At 43.0% G+C, this 19,184-nt stretch overlaps 1 protein-coding gene across 1 annotated transcript; it reads left to right on the top strand.

Annotated features, from left to right (window-relative positions):
- Positions 1–6,142: 6,142 nt before the first annotated feature.
- Positions 6,143–18,161, top strand: LOC108072869 (intermembrane lipid transfer protein Vps13-like). The gene is made up of 29 exons (XM_017164188.3): positions 6,143–6,518; positions 6,591–6,683; positions 6,743–6,940; positions 6,997–7,353; positions 7,418–7,639; positions 7,703–7,839; positions 7,916–8,129; positions 8,191–9,622; positions 9,682–10,312; positions 10,369–10,524; positions 10,581–10,923; positions 11,081–11,226; positions 11,285–11,528; positions 11,585–11,857; positions 11,913–12,125; positions 12,185–12,294; positions 12,348–12,932; positions 12,988–13,557; positions 13,620–13,781; positions 13,843–14,436; positions 14,492–14,619; positions 14,674–15,516; positions 15,579–15,951; positions 16,008–16,829; positions 16,885–16,985; positions 17,042–17,180; positions 17,265–17,548; positions 17,607–17,745; positions 17,804–18,161. Exons 1-29 carry the CDS (start codon positions 6,419–6,421, stop codon positions 18,044–18,046), a joined length of 9,852 nt encoding a protein of 3,283 aa, XP_017019677.1. The 5' UTR covers positions 6,143–6,418; the 3' UTR covers positions 18,047–18,161.
- Positions 18,162–19,184: the final 1,023 nt, after the last annotated feature.

Consider the following 19,184-nt stretch of genomic DNA (forward strand, 5'->3'; position numbering starts at 1 on the left):
GCTTGGCTGCTGGTTGCAAATGGAAATGGAAATGCAGTTGCAGTTGCAGATGCAGTTTCGCTTCGCTTACCACCTGCCGGGTGCATTTTGTTTATGCCTTTTTTCGCGATCTGGTCTTAATTTGTGGCAATTTGTTGGACCAGAAACCCACTAGGCTGGCTACCAGCATAAGGCCCCATGTGCGTTTTTGTTTATGGCTTATTATTATTATTTTGTGTTTAGCCGAATATTTGTTATTTTTTTGCCATGTATATTTTTTGTTAACTTTTGGTGGCTTGTGTTAACCAGGTTAAACTATTTTGGGGTCATGGGAGATTAGCTGTATTATTATAATTTGTTATTTTGTATTTTAAAGAGAATAATATATTTATTTATAGAGAAATATGTATATATCTCACTTATCAGCAGTTCATCTATATTTCCAGTTCCTCTCAAACTTCCAATCTCCTCTAGTACCTTCAAAACCGTAATCCTTAGCCTAAACTTCCAGCTTAAACTCCCTCCTTAAACTCCAATCCTTTCGTCAAATTCTGTCTCTTTTTAGGTTTACAGATATCCTTTCCCTGCTTTTCCCCTCTTTAGCATCCTTTAGAAAATTTTAGTATTCAAGTAAAAAAGACCGCAAATCCTTCTTCTGACGCAAAATCCCTTGCACAAATACTAATAAGCGCGGGTATTCGAGCGAAAAGCTGTCCGAAAAAAAGAAAAACAGAGAGCAGGGAAAACGAAAACCCGGTACTTCTGATTTTGCAATGCATACCCATTCCCCTGGGAAAACGGAAAATGAGAGTGAGAGCAGGAATCATCGGGCCAGCGCTGATAGTTTAGGGTTTCAAAGCCGCCGCCCACTCACATTTTCCTCACCATTTCCCCCCCCTCATCAAATGGCGCTTAATAACATGCAAATGATGTGAAAGTGCAGTGGCGAAAGGCGGGGGCAGGAAAATAGCGAATGCCACTTACATTGCAATACCGCGGGACTCTGTGCTCCACCTGCTGCCATCTGCCATGAGCCACCACCACCTAACCATTTTCCTTCATTTTCCACCCATTTTATCTCGCTTCCTTTTTATTCAATGTGTGTCTGACACTCTCAATATTTTTCCAGGGCAAGCATTCGTAGGGAAATAAGGAGGAGCAGAGGAACAGGAGCCTGAGCATCCAGGCAACCATCTGATTATGCCGAAATTGATTGGGCCAGGCAGTGAAAAAGTGCAAGGACGAGATACTATTGCTTTTTGAACTTTATTTTTTGGTAGTTTAAATTCTTAGCTACCTTAAAAGGTCCTTAAAATAGGTATTTTAAAATTGAATTAATTTTTTATATTTATTTGAATATATTTTTAATACTTTTACCTGGATTTTCTTCCTTTCTCCATCAAATTTTTCTTAACAACAAACGTTTCGGGAGTTGGCCACTACCTCGCAGTCACGTGATGCATAAAATGCTAATGCCTCTGATCTGGTTTTGATATCCATTTATAGATATCCATTTCCACCTACAGTTGGCTGATGTGTTTGACTTTTTGAATAGTTCATGTGATGTGACGTAGTGGAACATTCCTGAGGTGGCCAACACCAAAAAGTGAATTATCTATATAAGGTTAATAAAAATATTGGAAGGCTAAAATATATTCCCAAGAAATTTGTATTAAAATCATAAAATATAAACATTGTTTCCAAATAAATAAAAATTAAGAAAAGGGTTATGAACTTAAAGAAAAAATTACTCTAAATAAAGGTAAATATTTTTTTGTAAATTCTTTGAAATTAAATAAAGAAACCTCTATATTTCTAAAAATAATCCAAGAAATGCCACCAGAATACTCCAAGCAATCTGTTTTCACCTTATTGTTCTTTGTTCTTTTACCAAGCAGCTCTCACCTGTCCCCGTTCCTGTATTCCTTAGTATTCCATCTTCTGGCTGTCGTCGTCTTGGGGGAGCTGCCTTGGCCAAAACTTTTGACACGTCAGAGACCAGCAACAAAAACAAGAACAGGGACAAAGTATGGAATGAGGCAAGCAGCATCATCCCCCTTAACCAACCTTGAGGCATTCACCATGTGCTATTTTTAGCAATAACAAAAGCAGATCCCAAGGCAAGAGCAAGGATGCCTGCCTGGCTGCCAGTCCCCCAGGAATTACTTGCTCTGGAATATTATGAATTACAATTTTCTCAGGTCGCGTAATTCGTGTAAGTGCTGAAATAGCAAAAAAATAATAAAGGAGCGGCAGAAGCGGCAGAAGAGCCAGGAAGGTTACTCCTGGCCAGCGGGCGACGACAGTTTACAGCTTTCAGTTGGCTGCTTAACATAAATTTATTGCTTAATCTCCTTTTCGGGCTGATGCTGCTCGCTGTCTAGGAATATTTTGCATAAATTTCTCATTAACTGATTAGAGTTTTAAAGGAATACAAAAAAATATGGTTCTTAAAAAAGCTATCTTGGGAGAAATCACTTAATTATTTATTAAATTTAAAGCTCTTGGGCTTGGCTAGAAGGTTTGTATATTTTTTAAGGGTTTTTTAAGCTTATAATCAATATTAGGAATTAATTTATTATAAAATCAATTAAAGACATATTAAACATTTTCAAAGCCTTATTTTTCTATTGAAAATATGTATCACTATAGTTAGTGACACAACTTTAACTTATTATTAAAACATATTAAAAAACCATTAAACACATATTACGAATTATTAAAAATATCTGAAGTGCTTAAAACCATTTCCAAAGCCGCCTACTTTATTACAAATATTTATGGCAGCCACCTAACTCCAACTAAAACTACTTGTCTTGAATCAAACTCGTTAATCAGCCTAAGCATTATTCACTTAACCACTATTTAATTATAGTTTTCAACTGCCTGGCAAATACCAAAATATTTTCAAAGCACCACCCCAACTATAATTTACAAAATCTTCGCTTTAAGTAGTTCAATCATAAGCCAGTTACATAAATACCTTAAAAAAATGGAGAAGAAAAAGTAAAACACAATTTGAATATCAAATATCGTTGCAGTTTGGCAAGCATTGCGAATTGGCCAACGCTTTGAAATGCATTTCCTGTTCATCGTCACTATTTTTTTTGCACACTTTTCCGCTCCTTTTTGCGATCGCTTTCGGTTATTTTGGCCTGGAAAAATACAGAAAATTTTATGCAATTTTCACTTTCCTCTGCTTCTTCGCCCAAGTATGCAAATTTATTTCTCGGCTGCCGTTGTGTCCAAACGTTTTCATTATGCAGGCAACGCATGCCACGCCCCTATGTCCAACTGTCTGTTACCTAGGGGGAGAAGAGGAGGAGCAGGAGGAGGAGGGCTCGGAGCAGTCACAGACAACCGACAGCCGACAGCCGGTTTGAGCCAAAAAAAAAAAGTAAATATAAATCACGAGGTTAGTGAGATGTGAACGAAGCGTCCGAACATTGGACTTTCACTCGCCAGCGCCTTGTTTTAATGTTGTTTTTTCTTTGCCATTTTTCTGCTTTGCTGAACAACTGCAACTGATCCGCAATCCTTCAGCCTAAATGAAGCTTTGGTGATTGTTTTTACCATTGCCAGGGGGCGGAAGGCCAATGTAATTATTCACAGATCATAAGTTTTTCAAATAACATCAACAAATCAGTTGGTGGCAAAGAAAAAACAGGAGTTTCGGGTTAAGTATGCAAATATTTAGTCAGTATTTTTGGCTAATTTGTAAGTCAAGTATTAAGAAGCTTAATTTGGGTAACTGGGAATTTAGAAACATATAAATAAATAATAATTTAAAAGATTTTAAAGGGCATACTTTATTTTCTGACTAATATTTGTAATTTATAATCACATGTCTTAAACAATATCTGGACTATTTTATCATAATAGAGATTTTAATTAGAATTTATTTTGCTTTATATATACATAGTTTAGAGTTTATTTATAAATTTATTTATTTAAATGTTAATTTGTTAACTGGAAGGTGATCCTCTGCAGCTGCACTTCACTTAGCACCCTCACATACCTTTTTTTTTTTACCATATTTTCCTCTTCAAACTACCCGAGCTGCTGGTTGTTATTTATTATTCGCTCGTCTGCTGCTGCTATTGTGTTTTTTCCTATAGCTTTGCCACCCAATGTGAACACACTGGAAAAAGGGGTTTAAAACACTTAAATCAGTGTAAATTAAATTAGTACATTTTTGAAACCATTTTCCGATTGTCAAAAGCTTCTACCTTTTTGTGAAATTAGTTAAAACCCAAAATAAATATATGGAAGACATATTTTCTTATTAATTTTAAATAAATAATAAATAATAATTAATAAAAACAAATATGAATTTAATCTGGGAATACTTTCTTTTTTCTTAGTGACCGTTATGAAAGCGGTGGGCGGTGAGTGGCTGAGGATTCAGGGGGCGTGTCGTACACATTACATGTTGCACCAGCGGCCAAAGTTGCCGCCATGGAGAAGCCGGCTCATAAATCGCTTCTCAACATGAAGTAACTGACTGGCAACATCTTAAGATCTAACATAACAACATTTATGGCTCTCAAACTGTAATGTTGGCACGCAACAAAGATGAAAAATTATTAGAAAATTAGAGAAAATAAATAATAAATAAAAAAATTAAATATATTCTACATTAAATAGTTTCACAGCTCATAAATAAATATAGTACACATTTCTAACCGACATCAGAAGCTTTCCACAAATTTCCCATCAAAAAGAGACTCTAAAACTCTGGTGGAAAATCAGCCTTCCATCTGATTATGCGTGAAAATTGGCAGAAAGTGCAAGAGGAAAATCTGTCTAATGCAAGAGCACTGGCATTATTAGAGACGAAAAACGGCAGCATCAGTGAAATTGCATTTTCCTGACCGAAATTTTCGGAAAAACACCAAAGCCAGTGCCTGCTTTACCCCCTGTTATAATAGGGGTACTCTCCCGACGACCTCTGGGGGTCATCATTTTGCGGCTGGCTCACGTTTATTGACTGAACATTTTCATTTTCCACCGCCACCACCCCCTCCCATCACCAAGAAGGAAGCGAATTTTGCATAAATCAAATCAAATGAAGCGCGGGGCAAATGCAAAATGAGTGAGTGATTGCCAGGCTTGTGGTTTCGGTTCATTGCAGGAAAAATTATGTAATTTTAACCTCACATGTGTGTATAGGTTCTATGGAAGGGGCTTGAATTTACATTATTATTTTTAATGTTTTAATAAGAAGTTTGTTGAAGTTAATGAGGCAGTAAATTTGTTAAAAAAAAGATATTCTATGTTATTCTTATTGGTATTTGCAACAAGAGGAACATTTCGAAACAGATACAGTTATCTATAAAAATTGTTGACTAAATGTTAAACGATTTCAAGAGATATATTTACAAGCTCTTATCAAGCAACCAATTAGCAAATCTCAAATATTTTGCAGACCAATAAAAATTGCAACAATTCAACATAAAATCCCAGCTTTTTTCGCTATAAACAGACAACAAAAACACCTTTCTGTAGGCGCCTCTGGAAATAAACCTTTTTTCTTAACAAAAACCACAGCAAAACAAACGAGGAAATTGGGAACAATGGACCGGCAAAAACAACAACAATAGGTCAATGGATGAGCCGCACGTGGCCCCCCATTTCCCAGAATGGATGAAAAACGATTCGAGCGACAAGAAGACGGGGAAAAACCTTTAAGAAAAATGCCAGCACAAATGCCCAAGTGACCCAGAACTTGGGCAAGAAAATCTACAAGGCAGACGGAATGGGATGGGTGGCCAGCTTGCCATGGGGGGCAGTTGATTTTCCGCCGCTTTTGATGTTTTTCCATCTAACAGCGAACAACAGAAGCATGTTAAGTTCAGCTGTTATGGTGCTGTTAGCTAAGGAAATTTGTTTATATTTTTGTATTAATTTAAATTAAAGAATAATATGGAATGAAACGGTTAACGGGTGTCTGTACAATAAACTGTTTTTAGTTTTTGTTAAGTTTTTATGAGAGTTCTTACCATGACTGTTGACTTTTCTGGTCCGCAAAATAAAAGAAATTTAAAATGTTTACACAAAATTAAAATTTGAAAAGTAAACAAATTAGAAAACTATACAATTTATAATACTTGTAGTTTAAAGTTTGTTTGTGTCTCCGAGTAGGAATCTTATAAAAAACACATCTTGGTTATCTTGACACAATACTCCAAATATGTTGTATTTTTGAATAAATATATACAAATTATTGACAATTTTTGACTCCGCGTACACTTTCCAATCAATATATTATTATATTTTCTCACCGTTACATCACTTTTGTTTCTGTGTTTGCATAAATTAAAAAAAATCTTAGCGACCACAAGTATATATCTCTGAAAAAATTAAACTTTCAAGCGATTGGAATACACCGCAAAAAATCAATTGAAGAATTGAACCTCCGCTAGGACGCTAGGACAAGATGGTTTTTGAGGCGGTGGTGGCGGATGTGCTGAACAAGTTCCTGGGCGACTACATCGAGAATTTGGATCGGAAGCAGCTAAAAATTGGGATTTGGGGAGGTAAACAAGCTATGATTGGCTAATTAATATGATGAGACTCTAATGAAAACAATTTTATACTTATTTCGGCAGGCGATGTGGTCTTGCAGAACCTCAAGATTCGGGAGAATGCCCTGGACGAGTTGGATCTGGATCTGCCTGTGAAACTTATCTACGGGTATGTGGGTGAGTCGAGGAACAATAATAATAATAATAAATAATATTTAATTAAATTCATTTAACAGACAAACTTATTCTCAATATCCCCTGGAAACGTCTGTACACCCAACCGGTGATTGTCAACATCGAAGGAGTCTACGCCCTGGTAACGCCCAATAGCAATGTTAGGTACAATCCCGAAAAGGAGGCCAAGCGTGAGATGGATCTCAAAAAGAAGGCAATAGCTACTCTGGAGAGTGCTCGGAAAAAGGAGCTGGAAAAGGGTAAGAAGAAGCTAAAAGAAATATATTATATCCGATATTTCTTTATTTTCTTTCAGATCAACCCAAGCCCCAAGCTGGCTTTACCGAGAAACTGACGGCCCAGATCGTGAACAATCTCCAGGTGCTGATCAGCAACGTACATTTGCGCTACGAGGATACCACCACGACGGGCAGTCCCTTCTCCTTTGGCATATCCCTGCACCGGCTTGAGCTCTATACCACCGATTGTGATTGGGAAAAGTGCTATATGGCCCAGCAGGCGGCTCAGGTCTACAAAATGGCATATCTCGATAGTTTGTCCGCCTATCTAAATTGCGGGGGCCAGATTTATGCCAGGAATACAAGCCATCTGGTTGAACAGTTCCAGGATAATATTGCTAGCAAGGATTCGAAGCCAGCAGGATATAATTACGGTATAAGTCTATACTAGCAGCTTTTTTTATATATATTTTATGTTTATTATGTTTATCAATACAGTCCTGGGTCCCATCTCTTGCAATGCCAAGCTAAAGCTAAACATGAATCCTGACCAGAATGACCCGCCTTTCCAAATAGCAAAAATCGATCTGACCCTAGAAATGGAAAAGTTAAATGTGGGCCTGACCAATATACAATTTGAAAATCTCATCAAGCTGGGAGATGCCATGAATCGCCAACAGTTGGCCATACCATACCGCAAATATCGTCCTTATGATATACGTAAATATCCTGGATATCCACTCTATACTTTTATTTATCTATTTTGTTATTTTATTTAAATAGCCGTCAAAGGACATGCCAAGGTATGGTGGAAATTTGCCATAACCGCTGTTCTGGAGGAGGATGTAAGGAAGTCTAAAAGGACCTGGACTTGGAAATACATTAAGGAGCACTGCAATCGATGTGACAGTTATGCGCAGGTTATTCCCAGAGTCTTAATCTATAATATCATATTGTATATACAATATCATAATCATTAATAATTATTCTTTTCAGAAATACAAAGAGCAATGCCTGAGCAAAAAACCCTCCCCCGCTCTGATTGAATCCTGCAATTTACTAGAGCAAAAAATAGACATTTTTAACCTCCTGCTGATAAGGGAGCGGGTCAATATCGAGATTGAAAAGCAGCGCGAGGCAATGCCCAAGCAGAAGGCGGGATGGTTCAGCGGCTGGGGTGGTGGATCCAAGACACAAGGCCAAAAGTTGGGCAAGTACCATAAACACACTTCTAGACTTTTTAAAATTAAATTCCCCCCTTTGAATGGCAGTCGAAAAGTTCGAAGCAGCCATGACGAGCGAGGAAAAGGCCAAGATGTACACGGCCATTGGTTACGAAAAGAATATGGTGCCCACGGATATGCCTGAGAGATACGAGGCCATCAAGATGAAATTTAAACTGGTTGCCTTGGAAGTGGGCCTGTACAAGGAGGAGCCCAGGGCACACGGCGAGTTTAGGGAATACAAGGACCTGCCCTCGCTGGTCCTGCTCAAATTCTTGATGGCCACGGCCTCGCTCATCCAGCGACCTGCTGCCGGAGCCGTGAGCCTTACCGCCGGCATAAGGGAGCTTAAGGCCACGGGATTCAAGACCCCAGAGAATACACCTATGCTAATAGCATCAAAGATCACCGACGAGTTCAACCTGCTAGATGTGTTCTTCGAGACGAATCCCCTGGACAAAAAGTGCGACCAGCGGGTGAAGATGGTGCTACGTCCCCTGCAGATCGTTTACGATGCTCCCACTGTCATGGCCCTGATCTCCGCCTTCAAGAGGCCGCAGGATGTGACAGTCAACCGGATTGAGGATGCGGCCAGCTCACAAATTGCCAACTTCAAGGAGCGTTCGGCCACCGGGATGCACTATGTGATTGAACAGAAAACTGTGCTGGACGTGGACATCCTGCTCATGCCAAACACTTTGATTTTGCCCGATAAAGGAGTCTACAGAGAGGACGAGGCGTCCCTGCTGGTGGTGAGCTTGGGTCAGGTGCATCTCACCAGCACTGCGCGTGATCTCACGGACATATTTTCCACCGGCGAAGAGAAGGCCGACATTCTAAAGGCGGTGATGGACAGCTCCTATGACAGGTTCACCGTCAAGGTGGCGGATGTTCAGATGCTCGTGGTCGCGGCTGGGGAGGCCTGGGAGACGGCTTTAATGAATGCCGAATCAACGGAGATGCACGTCCTAAGACCCATCTCCTTGGAAGCAACTGCTGCACTTTGTGTGATCGACAACGATCCGCGGCTGCCTAAGATGAAGGTCGACATTGATCTTCCCTCGGTTTTGGTCAATATCTCGGAGGATCGCGTCATTCTCGCCATGAGAGTGGTCATGAGCATTCCGAAGCAAGAAGATCCACAGCCACACCCTCAAGTTATTACCCACAAATCGATGTCCGCCCCGCCTAATTTCAACAAGGAGGTGAAAAAGAAGATCGTCCTGCCCACGGCACAGCCTGCCATGCCGGAGGTGGTCCCTCAAGAGATCACGCAGTACACCAATATGGAGGTTAACTTCAGCCTGGGGGAGGTATATTTCGTTCTCTTTCAGTCCAGCAGATGGAACGAGACCAGAGCCAAGGTGTCCTTTCTGGGGGAACTGCCAGCGGAGACAGGTTGCCAAATTCTCTCAATTGACATTCTGAGAGTGGAGGCATATTTTGTCTCGCGAACCTACGAGTCCGTGGCTTCTGTCAAGTAAGTAGATTCTAAATTGTCCTGGTCTTGGGAAATAAATTCCTTTAAATACCTTTTAGGCTGGGAGACATCACCATGCGCCAGTTTGGCTGCCCGGAGAATAACTCTGATACCTTGGACATGATTCTCACACCCAAGTCGGAGAATAGTTCCAACTACCTGTTCACCGTCACCTGCACAATGGCATCCAAGACATCCCCAGAGTTCAGCACCAAATACGACTCCACAGAGCAGCTGATTGTGGCCAATTTCGAGGATTTGGAGATTGTCCTGCACCAGGAGTATTTACTGAAACTCGTGGAAGTGGCAAATCGTTTCCAAAGCAATATGGATTATGTGATGTCCAATTACAGTGTACAAGTACATGAGTGGACGAGGAGTTCTGCCGGGGGCGGCGATGGCATCGGACAAAAGCTTAGTTTTATCCTGGAGGAACAGATAATGACCCCCACCGAGACTAAGCCCCTCCAAGATCAGCGATATGGCAGGGTGGAGAGTGTGAAAGTTCGCCTGATGGCGAATCTGGAACAAGTGGGTCTGAAGCTCACCTCTCTGAATCGAGACTTGGCCGGTCTAACCGTAAGGGGGTTTGTGTGCAGCCTGATCATGAAGAACTCGTACACAGACGTCAACTTAGGCCTCAAGGATATACAGATTGTGGATCTGAATCCACAGACCATACACAAGAATGTAAGTGAACTGTAAGGGCATGAAGATATAAATAATATTCAATTAATGCCCCTTAGATCCTGACTATTGTGGGCAAGGACGCCTTCAACTGCCAGGTGGTGCTCTTCAACAAGGAGGAGACCCTCGCCTACAACTCGGACGATATGAAGATCACAGTGGAAATAGGCTGCTTGAGAATTATTTTCCTTAATTGGTTCGTGGCAGGTGTCTTGGTAATATTATTATAATATAATACAATACAAATATTAATCTATTTTGACTTTTTCAGAATTTTCTAAACCACTTTTCCAGGGCTCAGGAGGCCATAACCCAGGCCAGCGCTGCTGCAGCTGAAACCGCCCGCCAGAAGGCCATGGATGCCTATGAAACGGCCACTCGCATGAAGCTTGATATCCGCATCAAGGCTCCTATTATCATTGTACCCACCAGTTCTAGGTCCTTGAATGCCCTGGCTCTTGACTTGGGTCTGCTGGAGCTCACAAACGACACAGTGGAGATTGCGGTGGCCAACAGGGAACAACTGGCGGTCATCGATGAGATTAAGCTCCGGATATGTGATGTAAAGTTGATCAAGGTGACTATAATGGATGGCCATGAAAGCATTGTTGATGGTGAGTGGAAGAAAATAAATGAAAATTTTAATATATTTATATACTGTATAGAATTTGTTAGAAAAATCGATTTATTTCCCGCGAAAAACGCTTCACAAAAAATTGATCTATTTCGAGGTCTAGTAATGAGACCCTAAACTAATACATTTTTTTTTAGAAATGGATTCTGCGGTAGGCTATTTGTCTAAATCAAACATAATGAATCCCATGAGCTTCACTTTATTGGTCAAACGGAATCTGTCCTACGGCTGGTACAAGGACGTGCCCGAGCTGGATCTTTCGGGTCACCTCAAGACCATAGAGGCAGGTTTTATTTAAGTTTTATATAGTGGAGACATGGGATTTATTGTTATGACCACAGCTCACTTTTTTTGCGACTGATTATGCCCTGGTGATGCTGGTGATGAATTACAATCTGAACGAGGGCTTGGAAGAGTTTCCTCCTAGTGAAGAGCCTCCGGAGAAGCCGAAACCCAAGTCATCGGAAAAACGGCTTTCCATGGATCGCCAAGCTCGTCCCTCGCTTACCCTTCCCAACGAAAAGATAGTCGAGGCCATGAAGTTTAACTTCCAGTTTGATGGGGTGGTCATAAGTCTAATGGAGAGTGAGTAACCGAAAGGCTTCCCCACTTAAATGTGGGTTTTATATGCTTTCCCCCAGGTGAACACGAAGGACTGGCTCGGTTTGGAATTTATTTCCTATCGATTGAGGGCAGCAAGCTGGACAATGGCACCTTGAGCTCCACTGTGGTCCTGTGCAATATCCAAGTGGACGATACGCGCAGCAGTTCGGAAATTCAGATCAGGCAATACCTGAGACGCAAAGATTGGGGGCGGCCACAAATGGAAGCGGATGACATCATTGAGCTCTGCTACAATGAACGTGACTTTATGATTGATATCAAGGCCGTTCTTAAAGAGAACGACACCTTTGGTAGGGGTTGACGAGTTTATCCTTTATCCTTTATATCGTCATTTCATCTTTGAAGCTGAGATCCGTGTGCGCGGCTTTGGGCTGATCGTCTGCATTGACTTTTTGCTTAGGCTTTCCACCTTCTTCAGCCTTCCTGTTGACGAGACACCTCAACCCACCATCAAGGTGAAGCGACAATCAATGGCGGGATCGGTGCAAGAGGCCCAGAAATCCCTTCGCCAATCCTCCGTAGGAACAGCTAACGAGTTCATGCCAAAGCAGTCCTTGGGTAAGGAGCAAGTACCTTATGTCAAAGTCTCTTCTTAATGTAGGAAACTTGCTCTTCAGCTTATACAGCTGTGAGCAAAAAGGTCAACCTTATTCTCCACATTGACGAGCCGGAGATAATATTGGTGGAGAGTCTGGAGGAACTGGACACTAGTTGCATTATTTTCAGTGTAAGCTGGGGGATAACTTGAATATTTTCGGCACCCAAGTGTTTTCTTTGCAGGCCCATGCTCATCTTAATTTCCGCGGCATCAACGACAAGCAGATCATCAATGGGGAAATCGATTCTCTGAAGATGTACATGTGCGCCTTTCTGCCCGATCGACGTGACACCACCCGCCACTACATCCTGCATCCTTGCGTGATTAGCCTGCAGGGCTCTACGCCCGAGGAGGAGGGCATGCACATTAGCCTAAAGCTGAGCGACATCATAATCAACATTTCCCCGGCCACCATTGAGCTGCTGAACAAGGCAATGGTGAGTATTAGTAGTGGGAAGGAGATCAGCCAGGAAGTGGCCGAGGCTGCCCGCAATTATTCGACTCTGTGGAAGGAGCAACCCTTGAAAAGTCGTGACTACTGGTTCACACGGCCGGAAAAGGAGAAAGAGGTCATGGACTACCAGAGATTTCCTGAGGCGACCAAGACTGAGAAGTGCGTCATTGAGATGCCCAGCGTTACGCTAGTCATTGAGTCTGGAATTGGTTACTACACGAAGCCCCTCATTTCGCTGGACACCCGCCTAACGGCCGTATTCAACGATTGGAGCAGTAATCTCACAGCTCAAGGATCACTGACAGTGAACATGGTAAGTAGTGGGTGGGAATACGAATAATATCTATAATATGGGTAACCTCCTAAAGAACTATTACAACCAAACCCTGGCCGAGTGGGAGCCCATTATCGAGCTGAACGAGGTGATGCGCGCCGATGGCGTCCGCGAGTATATCCCCTGGGAACTAAAGTTTGAAATGGGCACGGAACTGGTGTACAACGAGGCGATTGAAGACCAGGAGGAGCAGCAGGCCATGTACATTAGTATCCACTCGATACAGACGCTTGAGATAACGCTCAGCAAGACCTGTCTGGGCCTGCTGGGCGAATTAGGCGAGGCCTTCTCGCAGGCCATCGATGAGGAGGGTCTGACCAAGCCGGGTATTGTTGCGCCTTACATGCTGGAGAATGACACGGGCTATGACGTCGAACTGGACCTGCGTAAGGGCATGTTTATGCTGCACGACATGCACAACCAGCTTGCCAGCGTGATGCCCAGCACTAGCAGCCTTTTCTTGTCGAACTATTCTGTTGACGTTAAGCCCAGTGCAATTGACATAGTCATAATTGCGTCGGGCGGACGAGCCTACTTACAGACCAAGGACCTGAGCATGTTGACATCCGAAGAGGATGTTGATGACTATAGTCTTTATGTGACGGTATGTGGTCTTAATTAAGGATATTTGTAGAGTTCGTGAGCTCGGAGTTTTTGTTTCCGCAGATTAGGGACATGGGGGACATAGAGATTGCTTTGCCGGTGTCGAAATCGGATACCAGATTCTTTAACCTAATGACTAGCTCGGTGTCCGAGCCTTATGGTATTGTGTCCGAGGTGAAGCAGGTATACGGAACCACCAAGGTCAACATCCATGGGGTAGTTAGTGTAAGTCCTATAAGGTTTATTTTTGCATTTGATTATTGAGCTCAAACTTAATCTCTCACAGATACACAATCACTTCACGTGTCACATAGATGTATATCGACGCAACACTCATCCCACCGTGGATAACTTTCAGGACATCTTTGTGGGACGGGTTAAGAGGGGACAGGTTTTCCATGTACCGCTGCATGCCATATACGCAGACGTCAAAGAACTGTACTTCTCCATGCGGGGATACAGGACCTCGGATCAGGGCTTTGCCTGGAACTCCAATCTTTCGGAAGCAGATTACTCCAACCAGCTGCACTGCAATCCGACCAAGACATACGAGCCGTTGTACATCAATGTCCGGCGAAAGAAGACTGAGATCTACCACGAGTACTCGAACAAATATACAATACTCAGTGCCTTCTATACGATTCACCTGCGCCCGCCGCTGTACCTGCGCAATGCCCTGCCCATCGAGATCATGGTCTCTGTGGCCGGTTGCTCTGTGAGTAAGGACGGCTTAAATGCACAATCCTCGATGCAATTCAGCGGGGAAAGCCACATAAGGGAGGAATTTCTGGACTACGGCGAAAAGACGATAAAGCCTGGCAGTGTCCTCCATCTGCCCACCGTCCGGTTGTCCTCTACTAAGAGCTTCCTGGTCGTAAGGGTAGGTTAAGACCTTTGCTAGGAAGGTAATGGAAAGTAATCAATCATCCGCTTAGATGATGCAATACTTGGAGAAGGACTGGTCCTGTGTCACCGAGATTTCGGAGGACACTGGCGACGTGGACACCTGGGTGTTCTCATCGTACGACTCGGCGATGAAGGTGAATAAGTCTCTTTATGTCAAGTGAGTAGCTGCTATCTGATATGGGTAAGTATTATTTACCTTTTCCCTTCGCAGGTCTGATAACCGGGAGGGCAGCTTGATGCTCACGCTATTTAGCCCCTTCTGGCTTATTAACAAGACGGGACTGATGCTCAGTTACCAGACGGAATCGACCTCTGTGGACGTTCTATACCATCCGTCCGAATTCACTGGACCCATTCTGTTGACTTTCCGGGACAAGGTATTCTCCAACAAGAAGAAGGCATCTATTCGAATCGACAATGGCAGCTGGAGCCAGAAGATCCCGATGGATATAGCCGGGGCTAAAGGCTGGGTCACTTGCCATGCAAACAACAGAAGCTACCACATTGGCGTCCACAACCATTTGACGCAGAACACGTTGACCAAGCAGGTAACCTTCATACCCTTTTACATTGTGTGCAACAGGTGTCGCTTTCCCATTGAACTGCAAGAGCAGAGCCGCCTGGGGGATCCCTGGCTGCTCCTCGAGACGAATCAGTTCGAGCCGTTTTGGCCAAAGACAGTCAAGGAGAGCAAGGTGGTGGTGCGCGTCAGAGGGAAGATAACGCCGGCTTTCGACTACACTGAGGTGGTCTGCACGCTGCTCAAACTGGAGGACAGCAAGAAGGGCGGCATCAACGTGGACGTTCAGACCACAGAGGGGGGAGTCTATATCACTTTCACGGAATACAAGACGGCCGATGCTCCTGGCATGCTAATCAATCACACCAAGCACGAGGTTGTCTACTACGAGAAGGGATCGAATAATGAGCATATCCTGAACGCCAAGAGCACTATTATGTACGCCTGGGATGACCCGACGGGTTCCAAGGTGCTGGTGTTTGGCACAAACAAGCAGGAGACGGATCTTAAGCGGGATAACACGGGCGATGTTGTGTAGGATCATTATATTTGATATATATTATGCCTGCTAATCGGGGTTACCTTTCTATTAACAGCACAGAGAATGGCTCTAAGGCTTTGTGGGTATCCTTCCTGGACGGCCTGCAGCGGGTATTGCTCTTCACCGAAAGCGAGTCCATTGCCCGTCGCACCGAGAGTAATGCTGCCCTGCAGTCCATCACTCAGAGCATTGATCTGCGCATCCTCGGTGTAGGTTTCTCGCTAATAAACAACGAGTCGGGGGTGGATATCCTATATCTGGGTGTCACCAGTTCTGGCATCATCTGGGAGTCCAAGAAGACGAGCAAAAAGCGGTTTAAGGAGGTGACCATCAATGAGAATGCGCTTATTGAAGCCGAGTATACAAAGTACCTAGCGCACAAGAAGGCCAACGAGATCCAGACCTACAAGCTGGACAAAAAGTTTCCGGTAATTATTGTTTTTGTGTTTCTTGCAGGTGGAAAAACTAAAGGACTTCCTTTCAGATCGACTTTGATCGAATGATTTTGAAAAAGACAGTGGAACGCAATATACGACGCAATTTCTATCCCGCCATTTGGGTGTCCCGCAAGTCGTCGCCATTCCAGAACCAGCTCCACCTGAAGATCAATCGTATTCAGGTGGACAATCAGAGCATGGATCCCATATTCGCTGTGGTCTTGGCCCCCATACCGCCGCCTAAGAGCATGGCCAACACCACGGCCCTCAAGCCGTTCCTTGAGTGCAGCATGGTCCAGCGCATCATGCCCAATTCTACGGTGCGACAATTCAAGTACGCCAAGCTCCTGATCCAGGAGTTCCACTTCAAGGTGGATCTGAAATTCCTCACCGCCATTGGCGATTTGTTTGCCAAGGAAGTCAGCGACGAGACAGAGGCCAAACAGTTTCTCGACGACGTTGACTCCATTGTGCTGCCACTTTCCGTCTTCTTCGAGAATCAATCCTTGCAGGAGCAGAAGAGCTTCTACGACAACCTGCATCTGGGTCCGCTCAAGATCCATTTGAGTTTCTCCATGGGCGGCTCGGACACAAAGACCCTGCCTGGCTTCCTGGGCTCCGTGCTCGGTGCTGTGGGCGTTACCCTGACCGAAGTCAACGATGTCGTCTTTCGCCTCGCCTATTTCGAGCGGGAATATCAGTTTTTCACCCAGTCGCAGCTGATGAGTGAGATTCAATCGCATTATACGGGTCAGACGCTGAAGCAGCTGTACGTCCTAGTCCTGGGTCTGGATGTTCTGGGCAATCCCTATGGCCTGGTGGTGGGACTCAAAAAGGGTGTGCAGGACTTGTTTTATGAACCATTACAGGTGAAGTAATCCATTTCCAAGATGATTATATAGCGTAACTATTCCTGATATTTAGGGTGCCATCCAAGGACCCCAAGAGTTTGCCGAGGGCCTGGTCATAGGCTTGAGGTCACTCTTTGCTCACACTGTGGGCGGTGCTTCGGCAGCCATGTCCAAGTAATATGTCCTTTGTTATAGGGAATATTAAAATATAATGCCTTCTGTTTCAATAGAATCACTGGAGCCATGGGCAAGGGTCTGGCCGTCTTGACCTTTGACGAGCAATACCAAAAGAAGAGGCGTCGAGGCTTCCTCAATAAGCCCAGGAACTTTCATGAGGGACTGGCTCGCAGCAGCAAGGGCCTGGTGATGGTGGGTCCTTCAGCAGGATTCCTCCAAGAACTCCTTCTTCAACCCCCGTTTTTCCCAATTTAATTTCCTACAAATTTCTTGCAGGGCTTTGCGGAGGGTGCGACTGGCGTTGTAACCAAACCCATGAATGGAGCCCGCGAACAGGGCGCTGGGGGCTTCATCAAGGGTCTGGGTAAGGGGGCAATTGGCCTGGTGATTCGCCCCATCGCTGGTTTGGTTGACTTTACCAGTGGCAGCTTCGATGCTGTAAAACGCGCCGCAGAGGCGACTGAGGTTATCAGAAGGATGCGTCCTCCACGCTTCCAGCACTACGACATGATCCTAAGACCCTACTGTTACATGGATGCCCTGGGTAACAAAATACTGATGTAAGTTTGTGTAGGGAGAAATCACTCGTAATTAACTTTATATAAATTTATTTTAAAGGGAGGCCGATAAGAGTATATATGCAGACACAGACAGCTTTATCCACTGCGAGGAGATCCTCAAGAAATTCGAGTACATGATAGTGTCCGATAACCGCCTGCTTTACGTCCAGCGCAATGAGATGTTTAATATCTGGACGGTAAGTTTTGCTAATAAGATAAGAGTTTTTAGTTTTAGTACATCTCCTGCATCGTTAGTCCCTCTGGTCTTACCTGTGGAGCGAGATTCGGTACGTGACGGCGGTTTCGCGGGGTGTACAGATCACAACCAAGGCGGAGGGCAAGAAGACGCTGGGCCTGTTCAGACAGAAGGAGTCGCCCCGCAAGCTGGTCCTGCTGGCCGATGAGCGCAAGCGTCTCGCCCTGGTGGACATAATCGACGCCCAGCTGGTGGACCTCAATCCTCACATGATCGTGGTCTCGTATCCTGAGGATGATTAATAAAGGACTTGAAATTTATTTTCTCGAGTGGCACCTTGTAATTGTGATGTAACGTGTCGTGCTTTTACAAATGTATGTCCATTATGTTTTAATATTAAAATTTTATGTCAAAGTAGGTGTTAACTTAATATTCCATGCATACTTGATAGGAGATTCAAAAGTAAAAACGGAGTTTGAAATGAGTGCTTTGATAAAATAGGAACAATTTGAAATTTATAAAAAATAAATACTTTACTGTTTTTAAACATATTTTCTCCTTTTTTATTTTATTATCATTTTGAATTATTTGGAATTTCAAGTTTATGAAAATCGGACGACCAAATCATATAGTTAGCATTGGGAACGATGGGAAGATTTTGTGATCTTTTTAAAATATTAATTAAAAAGTAATACAAATTTAAAGAATATAATAAATTCCTGGCATATTTGGTTTTCGTTTTGGAATATTTGAACCCAAACCCAGAGGTATAATGTTGACTCTATTAGCGAATTTAAGCGCTGGTTTGGCGTTTTAAATTTAAAATACGCGCCAACATACATCGAACATTTCAGCGTGACTTCATCAGATATGCTCGATATTTCTATCGATATGACAGATATTTTCCAGAAATAAGTTAAAAAATAGCCAGAAAATAGCTGAATAGTTATCGATGGCTGGCAAACATTTTACTTTTACACGTGGTGAGTTTGTGTACACTGTTGCTCTCTATTGTTAACCAACAGGTTCGATCTCGAACATTTTACATTCTACATGAGAATTCGACCCCAAAAAAATGTTAACTAACAATTTTACACTGTTTTTCTGTTAGCGTGTAAGATTGATTTCTTCTTTGTTCTCGTTCTTCTCGATCAAAGTGACCGTACCCTTAAATCGTTATTTAAACCACATGATATTTCGATTACAACTATCGTTTGTTCTTAAATACTATACAGATATCGATATTTATGCTATTTAATATTACATATTTAAGCAATGTTTACAAATTTTAAGAAAATTAAAGTTGATTTGCTAAAATTAAATTAAATAGTATTTTATTGTCGATTTTCCTGAAATAAAGAGAAATTGGTAAAGCATTTAATGGGGGTGGGTGGTGGTGAGGTCGTATGAAACCAGTTCGTATCGTATCGTATCGGGGGT

This window comes from Drosophila kikkawai, chromosome 2R (assembly GCF_030179895.1).
Source record: "Drosophila kikkawai strain 14028-0561.14 chromosome 2R, DkikHiC1v2, whole genome shotgun sequence".
Classification (NCBI taxonomy): domain Eukaryota; kingdom Metazoa; phylum Arthropoda; class Insecta; order Diptera; family Drosophilidae; genus Drosophila; species Drosophila kikkawai.

Coding starts and splice junctions, on each gene's coding strand:
- LOC108072869 (XM_017164188.3), top strand. CDS start 6,419: ATGGTTTTTGAGGCGGTGGTGGCGGATGTGCTGAACAAGTTCCTGGGC. Junction 6,519..6,590: donor AAAAATTGGGATTTGGGGAG/GTAAACAAGCTA, acceptor TTATTTCGGCAG/GCGATGTGGTCTTGCAGAAC. Junction 17,746..17,803: donor AGATGTTTAATATCTGGACG/GTAAGTTTTGCT, acceptor CTGCATCGTTAG/TCCCTCTGGTCTTACCTGTG.